The sequence below is a fragment of the Pseudorasbora parva genome, chromosome 3 (assembly GCF_024679245.1).
Source record: "Pseudorasbora parva isolate DD20220531a chromosome 3, ASM2467924v1, whole genome shotgun sequence".
Classification (NCBI taxonomy): Eukaryota; Metazoa; Chordata; class Actinopteri; order Cypriniformes; family Gobionidae; genus Pseudorasbora; species Pseudorasbora parva.
Genome location: NC_090174.1, coordinates 9,272,018 through 9,288,519, shown reverse-complemented (window position 1 = coordinate 9,288,519; position 16,502 = coordinate 9,272,018). Strand labels below are relative to the sequence as shown.

The 16,502-nt window shown below is 35.5% G+C and overlaps 1 protein-coding gene across 1 annotated transcript; it reads right to left on the bottom strand.

The window, feature by feature from the left end:
• Positions 1-1,040: 1,040 nt before the first annotated feature.
• Positions 1,041-14,960, bottom strand: rcc1l (RCC1 like). The gene is made up of 12 exons (XM_067437765.1): positions 14,757-14,960; positions 14,087-14,383; positions 12,925-13,054; positions 12,396-12,524; positions 10,049-10,115; positions 9,680-9,731; positions 7,498-7,582; positions 7,119-7,300; positions 5,375-5,462; positions 3,010-3,183; positions 2,667-2,752; positions 1,041-2,391 (listed from the first exon to the last, which is right to left on the bottom strand). The coding sequence occupies exons 2-12, from the start codon at positions 14,369-14,371 to the stop codon at positions 2,314-2,316; spliced, it is 1,356 nt and encodes a 451-aa protein (XP_067293866.1). The 5' UTR covers positions 14,372-14,383; positions 14,757-14,960; the 3' UTR covers positions 1,041-2,313.
• Positions 14,961-16,502: the final 1,542 nt, after the last annotated feature.

The following is a 16,502-nucleotide window of genomic DNA, read 5'->3' as shown; positions in this document are numbered from 1 at the left end:
TTCCTTTCTTTTCCCTCCGAATGTATACTGCTTTATAAATGGTACTATAATCTTGTGATCTATCAATGCAGTTTGGTACAAATAAAATGTACATGATTCTGAAGAATAGAGGAATTTTAATATAACTTCAAATTACACTTTTGTTTTCATCCTGAAGTGGCTTTAAAGGGATAGTTTACCCTGTATGAATTTCTCTTCTGCTGAGCACAAAAAAAAAGATATTTTGAAGAATATGGGAAACCAAACAGATGGAAGTAAATGGGGTCCATCAACAGTTTACCCATATTCTTCAAAATATATTACTTTGTGCTCTGGGGCCTATTGCACAAAACTAGGATAAGGGATTAAGCCTGGATATCTTTGTGATCTTGTCATCTGTATGCAAAATTTAGTACACCGTTGTCGTGTAAATGTTCCCCCTAAGCAGTGTTGGGTGTAATTAGTTACTGTAATTTAATTACTTTTCCCTTGAAAAAGTAAAGTAAGGGATTACTCTTATTTTTTCTGTAATTTAATTACAGTTACTTCTGATGTAATTGAACTAAATATAATATATAATTACACATAATTCAATAGTGGACTTAACATCAACATTTAAAGTCTTAACTTTAAAATGCATGTTTTTATGTATCCTTCTCACCTTTGTAATACTTTGGTCAGTTAATAAGAGTAATTTATGTAGTTTTATTTTATGTATTGGAATTAATTAAAAGAGCCGTTTCATTCATAACCTTGAATCGCTTAACTCGAGGTTGATATAGGATTTAGAAAGTAATTAAAAAGTAATTAGTAATAAGTAATTAAATACTTTTTGGCGAGAGTAATTTGTACAGTAATCTAATTACATTATTGAAGATGTAATTAGTAATTAATTACTTTTTTAAAGTAACTTACCCAACACTGCCCCAAAGGCACTAAGAACGATAATGAAAGATAAGTGTATTAGCGGATAAATTGAGCCAGGATCACAAAGATATCCCGGCTTAATCCCTTATCCTAGTTTTGTGCAATAGGTCCCAGCAGAAGAAAGAAACTTGAGGTGAGTAAATTTCAAATTTAGTAAACGTACAACTTTACCATAGTAAACGCTGCACAATAGCAAGTGGAAATACTGGTTTAATTCAGCCATACATGTTTGAACCAGAAACTGATTCAGAAGAGGAAGAGCGAATTACACAAGTTTGTCTATAAGTTAATGCATCAGCATGGTAATGTGTTTTATGTATCACATTGATGGGTTTGGTTACAGTATATTTGATGTAGCAAATGGGCAATTTCAACCTGTGTTTCTGAGACAGTCTTTGGTTCACTGCAGTTTTAAGGAGAAAATACTCTGCAATGGTGTCGAGTGATGAACTTGCACATGGTATGTCTTAAAGCACATTTAAAAACACCACAGACATATGAACAACAATTAAAAACCTGATTTTTCACCTCAGGGGGGTCTTTAAAAGTTGCTTCTCTTTTAAACTTTCATTTCAAAAATACATTTTTGCAACCGATCGTTCAGGGTTCCTGCGGTCACGGAAAACCTGCACACATCAAGACATTTTAAAATGCTTTTCCAGGCCTGGAAACTGATATAGCTATGGTGTAATACAAATATTATGCTCTAAAATATTTCTTTAGCGTGTTATTGCTCATTTAAAATAAAACTAGTAAGCCACAGTGATGTCTGTTACTTGTTTTGAGCGACGCATTATTTTGAGTCGGTTATTGAGCAATGGCTTTGAATGTAGTTTTTAAAATATTTTATAGAAAGAATATCTGGCACAAGGATGGGACAATGTGTCACTCGCATGAGAACCACCAATAGCAAACCTCAATTAATTCCCCATATTCAAAACACCATTTCACTCTAACAACTTCTGTTTCATGCCAACCTAAAGGCTACATAAACCATACATTTAAATTATATTTTTCAGATTTGATTCAGTTGCCTGCTCTAAGTTTTTAACAAGAAAAGCAGATCCAGAACCAGCACTGGCTTTGTATGGACAAACTAGTGTCCACCTCAGGTGATGATGAAATTTCAAAACATTTTTAGGAAACCTCCAAAATGTAAAGTAGCTACCATAAGAGTTCTGGAGTTCTTTAGGAGTCAGACTTGTGTCTGTTTTTGAGGTCCGCACAGATAACAATAGAGGTGGTATCATGTTTCTGTTACCATAAAAACACCCTTGGCTCGCTTAATTCAGGCTGACATGACTCCTCATTGAGTTCAAAGATTATGGAGACATAATGAAACCCTGCATGCTGATGGTGTTCGCTGAAGTCACTGAAATGTGCAAGAGAAGATCTACAAAGACAGTCTCAAATGATGGATTTGACCAGCGCCACCATGTGGTCAACACCACAGGCAACATCCTTCACATGGCCTGGCACTGTCACCTAAAACAAATGACAAACAATAGGATAAAGAAAACGGATTACATCTATTTCGTCAATTTAACATTCATTTATAATAATTTTTAAAAAGTAGGCTTTTTTTTTGTCTATTCAATGAGTTCGTGTTCTGTTCATTTGAATAATTAATCAGCCCCATCACAATTAATTGGGGGGAAAAGAAAAAGAAAATGGCAGCTTTAGTTTGCCAAACCAAATAAGTTCTGAAATCCTCACTCTTCCATGTTAAAAGGAAAAAAGCTGCATTGTTGGCTTCTTACCCTCCATGGAAAATACTGGTCATCACGTTTCCCAATGCCGAGACATCCTCTCACATTCTTACCCCAAACAAACAGTTCACCTCGATCTGAAAACATTATTCATGCAGCATAACTCAGCCCAATATTTATTTATTATTTTACATGGATGTTGGCCAGGAAACATGCTGGATTTAACACCAACATGGTTATGCAAGCACTATTAGCAGGTGTTTTCAGGAGAATGTGTGTTAGTATCCTGTATTAGAGTACATTTAAAATGTCTTCAATCTCATTACACAATATGACAATTCATTATCTTATTTGAATTTGTATGCAAAGATAATGTTCAGCTTGAGGTTTTTACCTGTGACGGCTGCAAAGTGATTGAGTCCACAGCGAATGGACGAGACCTTCACACTGGGGTTGAACTCTGACCTCCCAAAAAATGTGGCTGGCACTCTTTCTGGGACAGCAGACTCTGAAAGTTTTGGGCCTTTTCCCAGAATTCCGAAACCCCAAACAAACACATCTCCTTCCTCTGCAGAGATTGAGTTATTTCATGTATTACATAAAACAAAATTACAAAGCAAATTATTTTGCTTTTCCACAATACAAGAATTACTCGTTCAGACATTAAAACATTGAGCATTCTAAATTATGAAAGAAGAATATAAGGAGAATGTCCTTAAAATATTCAGATCAGTTTATAGGGTTTTTGGTAAAGTACAGAAGTAGATTCACACAAATACTACGGTGGTTTAAATGATGGTATAAGGTTATAATATTAGGTGTGAAGGAAAACAAATGTCAAAAGTGTTGCAATATTTTACCTTATGATACTGTATCGATGTTTATATATATATATATATATATATATATATATATATATATATATATATATATAAATACTAAAAAAAAAAAAAACCTAAGAACTCAGAGTTGGGATTCCCAAACTTTTTAGACCATCAACTCCATTTGAAAATATTTAGATTATTAAAAAGTGTTTTTATTATATTAATTTTACAATATTAGAATAATTTAGAATATTGATTGTTTTTATTTTAAATTATTATTACCATTATTATAAATTATTACAGTATATTTAGATCAAAACTCACAATCCTGCATGTATGACAAGGCAAAACCTGACATGACCCAATGTCATGACCCTCATAATCAATATTAAATATTGTATGGTCAATGCTGAAAACATCCACCTTCCCCCTCCTCCACCTGCCTAAATCTGTATGTTTTTCTTAAAGGGTCATGAACTCCCAAAACCCACTTTTTGAGATATGAAAAGATATGTACAGGCTGCACATCACTGAAAACACTAAAAGCACTCATAAATTATCAACAAGTGAGGCAATTTGGTTAATTTTTGTGACGCGCTACAGTTCACGGAGACCGAGATGGCAGAAAGTGTCTTGTTTTTTTTCCCTTTTATGTTACAAAAGCATATTTTGTTGTTATTGTGAGTTTACACAAATAGATGCATTACTCGTATCTATATGAACAAAACTTAGTATTTTAAGTTGTTTCCGCTGATATCAGGAAACATGCTAGCGATAGCGCAAGCTAATACTTCAGCTTCCAGACTTGGAAACACTTGTAAATGTGCAAAATAATAGCACACATTTATCAAGGTTAATGTTAGAGCGAGTGGCCAAGTATAGTTGCTGCTAATTGCATGTTTCAAATGATAAGCCATATTTGATGTTGATGGATAAATGGCAAACATTTGTATTTCCTGCCTGACATACTGTAATTACCACAAGAACCAGCCGTTAACTAATAGAAGTTTGGTTGACTAATGTTTAGGGGCAGTCCTAGTGGACTAGGGCTGCTGTTGCTGCAGAGCAAGTTTGGACTTTTATCTGCTATTAGATCCACAGATCCACTGTTGTGAGCATGTAAGATATGATGCTGCTGCATTAAATAAATGCACATAGCTTGCGTACAAATCTAGGGAGGTAGAGGGTTTCAGAGAATCCTAATAGCAAATGGATCTCTCACCTATATTTGCGTTTTGCGATTGAGTTAAATGCATTGTTGTTTAAACAGAAAAACATTAATGTTAAAGTTATTGGATTACTAGGTTAATTTTTGAGAGAAGTTACTTGTTTTACCAGTAGGCCTATGTTATAAATAGCCTATAATACATCAGGAAACTAGATTAGGTAAAATAAATCATGCATATGGGTTAACATTCTTTTGATTTATGTTCATATGTGAAAGAGCATTAATTCTAACCAAATGCCTTAAGCCTAGTCTCAGACTAAAATGGATGTTTGAGCCGTCTTAACTGAAAGCAACATCTTAAAATATGTCAGTGCCATTGTTTTGTCTCAAGACAATGACTCCAGTAATGTTTTTTCTAAGGCAAGTTTATAAAAGCTACTTAAATGCCCTAATTGAACTAAGGCCTAATCCTGGCTTTATTTAAGTCCTGGCTACAACTTGACTATACAAAAAAAAAAAAAAAAAAACATGGTTGACTAAATATGACAAAAATTAAAAAGTACATTTGATGCAGGACTAAGAATAAATTAAAAAATAGCTGCTAATTAGTAATATATAGTAATATAGAACTAAATAATTTCCATATTTATGGACCAATTATATTGTACTTCAGAGAACACAATGGTACTTCTGGTCTTTTTTGCAAGTGTAATGAATTGCTCAAGCAAACTCTAGGATGTTTTGCCTCATTAAGACTGTAATCTTACCGTTGAGAACAGCCACCTGTGTTCCTCCACAGGCCGCCTGTCTGATTCGACCCACACCCCTCAGGGGCAGCAGCCGTGGCGAGCTAATCTGAAAAATCAGACTCCACAAATGAGCTGCACAGCCTGGTGTGGTTGCACACATTGGGCCTCATTCATGAAACACGAGCAGAACGATGATGGTGTGTGTAAATTGTTGATAAAGCTACATGTCGGATTCACGCATTTTCAAAATGTTCATTGGTAAAAAATTAATTTACACCTGCTCCCTACCATGTGTGAATGGTGCGTAAAACATCTGAACGACTAATTTAGGCAAACAGATAACATTGCATTTTGATGCACTATGTACCATCATAATAATTCACGAGTTTATTTGCCCTGTTTGTGTGTGTGTGCGTGTGTTTTTACCAGTCAACTTTGGGTAATATGCAGCGTTCCTCACTGTCCTTTTTTTCCCGGCCATCAAATCACAGTGGAGGGGCAGGACAAAAACTACACTGACCAATCATCTCACTTGTGATTGAACTGAACAACAATCATAGAGAAGTTAATATTGCTTTTGTTTTTACTGCATTTTTATATTCAGTAATATTCTTCAAAATTAGATACTATAGTAACACATTATTGCCATAGATGTTCTGTATCACAGCAACCAAAGTATCTCAGCTAGAAAAAAGCTGCGCTTTCAAGCGCCACCAGCTGGCCGTTTTCAGAAGAGCACCAGGCGTTTTTTTTAGCTGGCTAAAAGTGCTTTGGTGGACACACGATAATTAAATATTTATTGCTAGGCATATGGCCAATTAGTCTCTTCAGAAATTATGCAAAATACTGGAGCCAAACCTAAGAAAGAAGTCAACAAAGAAGTCCTGAGAATATTCCACATCGTTCCTGGACACGTCAACATTTGCATTTGCAACTCAGGGGCGGGGATTATGCTAATTATGAATGAGCCTGAACACACACTCTATTTAGGAATGTTTGTAATTCATTATTATACACAGTGTTGGGTGTAATTAGTTACTAAGTAATTAGTTACTGTAATTTAACTACTTTTCCCTTGAAAAAGTAAAGTAAGGGATTACTCTTATTTTTTCTGTAATTTAATTACAGTTACTTCTGATGTAATTGAACTAAATACTAAATATAATTATACGTAATTCAATAGTGGACATAACATCAACATTTAAAGTCTAACTTTAAAATGCATGTTTTTATGTATCCTTCTCACATTTTTAATACTTTGGTCAGTTAATAAGAGTAATTTATGTAGTTTTATAATGTGTATTTGAATGAATTAAAAGAGCAGTTTTTATGTCTAACCTTGAATCGCTTAACTCGAGGTTGATATAGGATTTAGAAAGTAATTAAAAAGTAATTAGTAATAAGTAATTAAAAACTTTTTGGCGGGAGTAATTTGTACAGTTATCTAATTACACTATTGAAGATGTAATTAGTAATTAATTACTTTTTTAGAGTAACTAACCCAACACTGATTATACATACAGTACATTCAACTACTTTATCCTTGGTTTGTGAAACAGGAGTAGAGTTTTCGTAAAGGTCCATTTTACGAGCAAAATACTCTGAATTTCTTGAATGAGACCCAATGACCTGTTTGCATATTTTGCATAATCTCATTATAATTGTGATATTTTAGACTAATTATATGACAGTGAAAACCACTTCAATCATTCCTGGTAAATGTTTGCCAGCTGTTGTGTGCTGTTTGCGTGTTGTGCTTTACCTGTGTGGACTCCGTGACAGAGGCCAGCTGCAGGTACTCAGAGTTTCCCCAACCAAAAACTTGCCCATCTGTGGACACAGCCAAACTACAGTCTCCATATGTGGCCACCTGCTGAACCTTGACCCCAGCCAGATCTCCTCCGACGGGCACAGGACAGGAGGACTTGTTGTGATGGCCCAGACCTTAAAAAAAAAAATCGGAGACATTAATTGAGAGGGAATGGTCACATGGTCTCAGCCATGAGTCACCTAGTGTTGTCTGGATACATTTTTTTAGAAAACACCTTTAGGCAAGTTTCATAATGGAATGGAACAGAACAAACAGGCACTGAAAGAAAAGAGATAGACAGAGATAATGATAGACAGATGGTGAAACAAACCTGTTTGTCCATCTGCCCCCCACCCACAGGCATACACTGTTTCTGTTTCTGTTAGAAACAAACTGTGATCCTGGCCACAAGCCACCTACAGGACAAGAGAAGCAGGACAGTTGGAGTGAATCTCACAAAGGCCTTATTTACACCTGATATTAAAGGTGGGGTAAGTGCTATGAATAAATTAAAGTTATATAGATCATGAAAAGAGGAAACAAACATATATTAGGAGTATAGTATCTTACTTGTCGGACACATTTTGTGAGCTGATGCTTGAAACGGACAGTGAGGAGATTTAGACGCTCCATACGGTGTGGAAATGAACGGGTCTTTATCATCGCTGAAGTGAGCGACAGTACGATCGCAAATGGACAAACAAGCGGACATGACACGAGCATATTCAAGCAAAAGCCAGCATATATTAGTTCTCGGCTAATGTCCGTCCTGTGTGTCGTGTGTTTTGAATAATGATGACTGATGGTGCACTAAGCGCTCTCCTCTCACGATCATTAGTAGACACGCCCCATACCTCCAGATTGGCTACAAGTTTTTATTGGCCTCGTTTGTTATTGGCCCGAGTATGCTTTGTAGTACAGTTTTGAAATAACACTTAACCCACCTTTAAGATGCGATTTAGTTGATCAAATCACAAGTGCATGATGTTAAATACAGGTGTGAACGTGGACTAAAACGCTTTGAGCTTGTCCACTTTTGACCACTTCCAAAGGTAGTTGAAAACGCATTTGAACAGATTGTTTTCGTAGTGTAAACGTTCATGTTGTCAAACGTGTTCAAACAGCCACAAAAGACGCCTTCTCTCCGCCTACTGACCTAATGTGTAAACATTACGGGAAGCGCGCTAGCCAGACAGGATTTATGCTGCTTTCACATGCTATCGAAGTTATCGTAAATACGAGTTTCCGAGGTAAAAATTGCACATGAACGCCCTCTGATGTCGTGTTTACCACTGGGAAGTTCGGAAATAATTTTGATACCCAAGTTCCAGAGATGGGTGTGGCATAACCGTTAAAAACTGTTATGCTGCTGTGGCAGGTGTTTTATTATTATTATTTTTTCCACAACAATTTCATTTTCTTGTCTTGTCGTTAAAGTAGTACATATTTACATAAATTAATAATCGTTTGAAGCATATTGTGTATTTTAAACACATCAAAAATCGCATGTAGTTGACCATTCCAGAATAGTGAGCAAGCTGACTATCTAGTGTGGTAAAAGTAGCTATACAATAGGATCATGTATGGCTTAAAACTATTGCCATTTTAGTCTTTAAGCAGCCTTATCTGATAGAAGTTTGGTTGACTAATGTTTAGGGCTGTTCCTGCAGAGCAAGTATAATAATCTACATTATGCTTTTATTGCGAATGTGATTCTAAACAATATGCTTTCGTGTTGTCCTGCCATGTTTGCCAGCGATTCTATGATTTTCTGGGACCGGGAAATGACTGAAATGGTTATAGTGCTTAAATAACATTTTCCAAAGACGCACAAAAGTATGAACCTGGCGTCCTCCATTCTTTCCGACAACAAAGCACCTGAACACAACAAGCTCATAATCACGACTTCTGAAGTGAGAAGTAAGAAACTTCCAATAGCACGTGAAGGCAGCATTAAACTTTGCCGGCTGAAATAAGAATAAAAATAAGAAACCAACTAGCACAATGTTATCTCACTATTCCTAATTTCTAACACACACTCACAGCGTTTGCGAGGTCTTGTGGCTGTCAGAGCAGAAAAGCCCATACATTTACCCACCCATAGACCCTCCCCTCAAAGAAATCAGGACAGAAGTGGTTGAAAGTGGACAAAAGAGATGGATTAAAAAACACCAGGTGTAAATGGGTATGTCTCCCTCGTCTACTTGTGATCCATACAAACGACCAAAACTCGTCTTAATACAGATTTAAACCGGGCCAAAGACAGTTCCTGGTCATATCTCAGCCCAGATTCAAAAGAAAATAATAATAAAGCATATTTTTCTTTAAAAAATGGTTATAATGGTGAATTTCCATCAAAAGAAGAAAATGTGAGTAGAAATTTTAGCTCAAGTAGATTATTAGGAACTATTATCATTACTAAAATTGTCTTGTAAACAATACATTATGCATTAGATTATTTTTAATGTTGATATTGTTGTATTTACCATCACATCTGAATAATCAACACATACCTGGGTGACTCGACTGTCAAAACCCTCAATCTTGTGAACAAGATGACTGCCACTGTAGGGAATAGATGAAAAGGACAGCCATTAGACAGAAAAAAGCAGCTCATAATGGTTATTAACAAAGGAAACAACAAGAGTATATATATCGTTTTTTGCTTGGATGAAAATGGTTCATATGAGTTGATAATTTGCCTGATGATAAACCCAATTCTCCGTCATACTGAATAATCTAAGCAAATCATAAAATAAAGCATCAAAGTTATACACCGTGGATAATTCAAGGCTACTGGGATACAGGGCAAGCAATTGTTCATAATGTGAAGTAGAGTCCTTTGGTGTAGAATACTGGACATATGTTGCTGAAAGACAAACCTGTACACTTCATCCTCCACAATCTTCCTCCCACACTGCCCGTAAGCATTATTACCCATGCTGAAAACTAATGAGAGAGACAGAAAACGAAAGGCATGAAGGACTCATCACTACTACAGCACAATGATTCAGTTTTATTTGAAATAGAAATCTTGGACATGATTTTTCCTACTGTATAGTATCTGAACACCTACAACTTTACTACTTGAGTGAAGACCCAAGAACACAAAAAAAGTGCTCTATAAAGGAAAATCTTCATACTAAAGCTCCGATATTGTATATGACAAAACAAACAGCTGTTTCATCCACCTATTTTATGGGTATTTTGGGATATTGGTGGATGGAACACCAAGTTTCAGAAATTCAAAAAATATACATAAAAAAAATTTTTTTATATCCGATAAGAGGACATTCGCTAAACTATAATGGAAATACATTTATCAAATAAATCCCTCAATGTGCACTCCAGGGTAAAAAAAAAAATGGGCAAAGACAAAAAATGCCATTTCTTTTAATGATTTTAACCATTTGAATCCCAAATCACTGGTCAGGAAATTAACAAGAATTGCACAAACTGTAGATCAGGGATCCCCAAACTCGGTCCTGGAGGGCCGCTGTCCAGCAGTTTTTAGCCCCAACCCCTATCAAACACACCTGAAACAGCTAATCAATGCCTTTATAGGACCTAGTAAGACATTGATTAACTGGTTCAGGTGTGTTTGATTGGGGTTGGAGCTAAACTCTGCAGGACAGCGGCCCTCCAGGACCGAGTAAGGGGGACCCCTGATAGATAATGTAACTTAACATGGAATAGCCTTCGCGCAGACAGCGTTTTACAGGAAGAAGAGTGACTCGATAATGGCTTCAAACAATTCATGAGTAGTTGAAAAATGTCAGCCAGTTTGAATTTAACGTGAGACCAAATATTCACTATAGGGTTCAATTCAAACCATGAGCCTGATGGACTTGTTCTCAAGCCACTTCTTGGATGTCTTTGCAGTTTGGGCAGGAACATTGTCTTGTTGAAAAATAACATTTGATCATTCCTCTTATGATAAAAACTTTTAATTTGTAAAAAGCAAGCCATTCTGCAATATTCTCTTGTTTTCCAAAGCTTTAAATTCCTTTTTTTACAGTGAAGTAGCTCATCAATACTGGCAGCTAAAAAGGCTCCACACACAATGACACTCTTCCTCTATGCTTCACTGTGGAAGAGATGCATTTATTATTATATTTCTCACCAGATTTCCAAAAACAACCATGCAACTCGTGTTTCACTGTGATCCATCACTCCACACCCAACTTCCCATATTCTGCCAAAAACTTTATTCTGTCCTTGATATTTTTTTTTTTTGAGACAGCAAATACTTGGTAAATAGTGCATTTGCTTAAATTGAGCTAATATGGAAACACTTCACAATAAGGTTTCATTAGTTAACATTAAAAACACAATATGTAGTTTTTCACCACTAGAGGTCGCCTATTCAAAACAAATGCGTAGCTTGATGATGCAGAGATTGAGCGCAACATTTTGTCATCTTCACCTCACAGCCGGTGGAAAAGAATCAGGACGGGACTCATGTTAAAGGATGAGATTACGGAATTAACATTATTGTAGTATGAAGCAGAGCAGGGCAGAGTGTTGTGGGAGCTGAACTGGAGCGATTGCTAAATAGAGACGAGTGCGACACATGGGGACAGCAGCAGAACTTTTATTATGTCACAGTCGCCGCTTCCACTTCTTCTGGTCAAGCGGATGTGAGGTAACGCAGCACTGTTTTATCATATAAGAAGCTTTTTGAGTGTGTTGAAAATTATGCTATAACATTACTTTGCGTTCGCTCCACAGCTGCTATGAGACACTTGTTGTAAACTGCAGTAAGATATTACAATATATTAATAAATGCTGGATGGCTTGTGTTGCTAAATGGCATGCAATTCATTTTAAAACATTGGATGATGGAGAAAATGCTGTAGTATTGTACAATAATTAGTTTTCTGTCTATAAATGTATCCAAACAGTTGTTCCCTTGTCTGATAAAACATAAAAAATACATTAAAGCGCCTTTGGTGTATCCATGGTTTCTACAAAATAAAACCGGAAACTGAGGGTAAGACAGGTATCGCATCCCTGATAGGAGACACACGGACACAGTCCGTGTCCTGCTGAAAAGGCCATTTTCACCTGGATTTAAACATTCCTGGAAACATCTGTGATAATGTAATTACACAAGTCAAAATATATAACATTGTTCTAGTGGTTCTTGGATATTTTAATCCAAAGATCTTACACATTGTGCCTTTAAATTCACAACTTTGGATGGAAACATAGCTAACATTTGCTCACCTCCCTCAGAGTCTGTGAGCACCAAGGAATGAGCACGTCCACACGAGACCTGCATCACTCGCGTCTCCTGAGGGTTCAGCAGCGGGAGAGACACTGGAGACGGTTCCAGGACATAGTCATAACCTTTATCTACAAACACAAGACAAAGCAGTTGATTTAGAAAAGTGCTCGAGGAAAAGGTTGTTTCTTAAACGTTGTATATTGAGTGAAGTTTGACATCAAATTCCATCAAAGAGGAACAGAATAGATCATTAACATCAGCCAGATCAAGAATCTTACCATGTTCAGTAGGAAGTGCTGATGAACACTTTCACTACCCCTAAACCTCAGACCAGAACTCAAAAAAACACTTTTTAACGTAACTTCCCTAACAAAAAGTACAGTGGCACTACAGTATTTTTGAAGTACCCTGTTATATAGAGTACATTTTGAACCTGCTGGTATAACTGGAACTTGCTTGTTAGGGTTGTTTTTACCCAAAGCAGATGAGTTACTAACAGGAATGCAATGGGATTCTGGGATTTCTTACTTCGGTCGTGTTGAGTACGCTGAAAGCCCAGCTGGGAATCTTTGTTAAGGCCCATGCCCCACAGTTTGGTCAGATCTCTAGTATTACAGGCAAGTAAGGTGAAGCCATATCCACAGGCTGCTGAGGAAATCTACCAAAAAACACACACACACACACACATACACATACAGTACCATTCAAAAGATTTGTTTTTTGAAAAGAAATTAATACTTTTATTTAGCAAGGACACATTAAATGGATCAAAGGTGACAGGAAAGAGATTTCTAACGCTACAAAAGATTTATATTTCAAATAAATGCTGCTCTTTTAAACTTTCTATTCAAAGAATCCTGAAAAGATAAACATGATAATAAAAATAAATGTTTCTTGAGCACTAAATCAGGATATTAGAATGATTTCTGAAGGATCATGTGACACTGAAGACTGAAGTAATGATAAAGAAAATTCAGCTGTCATCAGAGTAAAGTACATTTTAAAATACATTATTGCTGAAAAATAAATAATTAATATTCAGTAACATAAGTAATAATATTTCACAATAATACTGACTTTTTGATCAAATAAAAGCAGCTTTGTTAAGCATAAGAGACTTCTTTCAATAATATATATTTTTTTAAAACAACCCCAAACTTTTGATCAGTAGTGTTAATAATAGAAAACCCATTCCAAATATTTTGGCAATTTTTGTTAAAGGGTTAGTTCACCCAAAAAATGAAAAGTCTGTCATTAAAGGGTTACTTCACTGATTAGCATACAGCTTTGTATCAGTAGAAACCCTGGAGTATATTCAAATGAATTTGCTTGGGATTTAGGATTTTAGTTACATAACCATTCATAAACTCACATCAGTTGTGATAAACGGAAGGTCAAGCATGTACGCCTCCCCTGTACGAGAACCAATGAGGTTCATTCTCAAATTCATATTCATACTCTCAACTTATATGGAATAGTTTTACAATCTCCATTTGAACTTTTTGAAGGATCAAAGTGATAGTCGCGTAGCTTTCAAGGGACAGATAGAAAGCTCTCAAATTTCATCAAATTTATTTTCATTTGTGTTCTGAAGATGAACACGGTTTGGAACAACACAAGGGTGAGTAATTAATGACAGAATTGTCATTTGTGGGTGAACTAACCCTTTAAATCTAGGGTAGGACATAACCTTTTGTGCAGTATCCAGACGGTATGGTGTGAGCTGGTACTTCCTGGGCTTTTTCCTGCCACTGTCCGGCACTACAAAGCTTGGGATCCCTAAAGCTCCAGTAAAACTGAAGCCCCACACAAACACCTTCTCTTGGGGCTTTCTGTGTTGACCCACATACTGGAACACGGGTGTGTCATCTTGCTGCTCCCGCTTCCTTGGGGTGCCAATGGGTCGTGTGGCATACGCACGGAGACACAGATCAAAACCATGACGGCCACGGGAACTAATGTTGACTAAAGCCATTATGACATTCACCTGCATTAAATACAAAATAAATTCTGTTATACTTAATACAAATAAGCCTACAAAATATTAGGCAAATGAAGAAAATTATCAAACACTAAGAAAAAGTTCCATGGTGTAACTTGTTTGGACATATAATATGGCAATTTCATTTTCTAAATACCTTAGAACAGCATGTAATTACCACAAGTAATACTATCATGATTTCCTCGACATGGTACCATTGCATTTTCACGACATGGTACCATTGCATTTTTTGGAGGTACCGTGGTGTCTTGTAACTGTCACTACTATGATGATATATATCAACACTGTATTAACATATCACACCAGAGTATTTTTGAACTCTATTTTGTTTGGAGGTGAACTCATTATAGTTACTCACCCCTCAATGATCGGAAAATCCTTTATAGTATATTTGTCAAGTCGTTTTAAATACTTATTATCGCGTAATGTGATTCACACATGGGCGCATCTGTTCATCTGTAAGCAGCGAAATAAAATATACACGGTAATACTCTTCACTCTGTGTTTTACGTTCTTCTGACATGTTTTCTATGGAGGCGGCCATGACAGTCTCCGCGTGCAATGTGACGTATGACGCATGACGTACTAGCTAGTCATATGTTGGTATTTTTTTACGGTCTATATGGTTGGTACTATTTTTTTTTTCCTTCAAATTCCAAGAATAATAATATAGCTATCCGTACTCTTTTCCAGAGAGAAATTGTTACGGTACCTTATGTTTTGTCTCATTGGACCTCTTTACTAAATGGAAAATGTAATTTGCTGGAAGAATGTATGATTATTACCGCAGAAATATCATCTAAGAAATAAGATTAAAGAAGTTTCTTATAAGCTTATTCACAGATTTTATCCAGTAAGTCATTATTTACAAAAAAAATTAAAAAACAGATACATGTGAATTGTATTTTTTGTGACAAATATGATGAAATCATGCACTTATTTTGGCACTGTATAATATGTCACATTATGGTGTAAGGTTAAAAAATGTATCAACGAAAACATTCAATGTTCAAGACCTATTGCACTCTTGTGGGAAAATGTACTCTTTGGCTTTACTGACTATTCTGAACAAGAAGAACAATGCTTTTACTTAATTAATTTAATTGTATTATTAACCAAATTTTACATCCATGAGTGTAAATTCACCAGAAAGAAACCAAATGTCTTAATTTTACTGACTGAAATGTGTATGTATATTGACAGTATCAGAGATTGTCTGAATATGAAAGCTTTAAGAACTTTGAAAGTTTGTAAAAAAAAAAAAAAAAAAAAAAATTCTTGTTGTTACCATGTAACTAATCATTATAATGCTGTTTGTACATTACACTCCTGCACTTCTGTTATCCACATATTTATTTTTATAGTCTCCAGTTTACTTTCTCACTTATTTTATTCCACATCTCTTATTTCTTTTACTTGATTTATTCATAATTCTACATATATATATATATATATATAGCACATTTATCCTATTCCTATTTTATAATTTATTGTGCTTTTTTTGTTAATTGTTATTTGCTGTCCATGGAGCGGACCTGTTTACATTTCACTGCCGGTTGTATTCTGTATAACTGTGTGTGTGACAAATAAAACTCTTGAACTTTATATTGATGTTTATATTTGTATGTATTTTCTGTTTTTGCATTTCCCCTGGCAACTCTTTTTGTTTATTGTAAATTGTAACCATTTTTTCCCCTTTCTTTTTCCTTTTATATTGTTTCTTGATAGATTATGTTATTGTTCTTTGCATAAAAAAAATAAGGTAACAAATGTTTCTCGAGTTATCAATTATATTCGAGTTTATATAGCTTTCTTTTTTCGACACTATACACACAAAGGAACGTTTAGCAAAAGCACATTGTCATTGCATTGTTTGAAGTATCTTGGAGTATGAACACTTATAAAAAGTAACAAATATAGCATGAATTTTAGCTCCGTGGCACCGCGTGACAAATTACCATGGTACTAACATCTGATACCATGGTACTGATTTGCCAAAGTACTTTTTGTAAGTAAATAGCATTTTTCATTAATATGTTAATCATGCAATCACAGATTTCTTCACAATTTTTGTCTTCATATTACCACACATTTCATTTGTAAA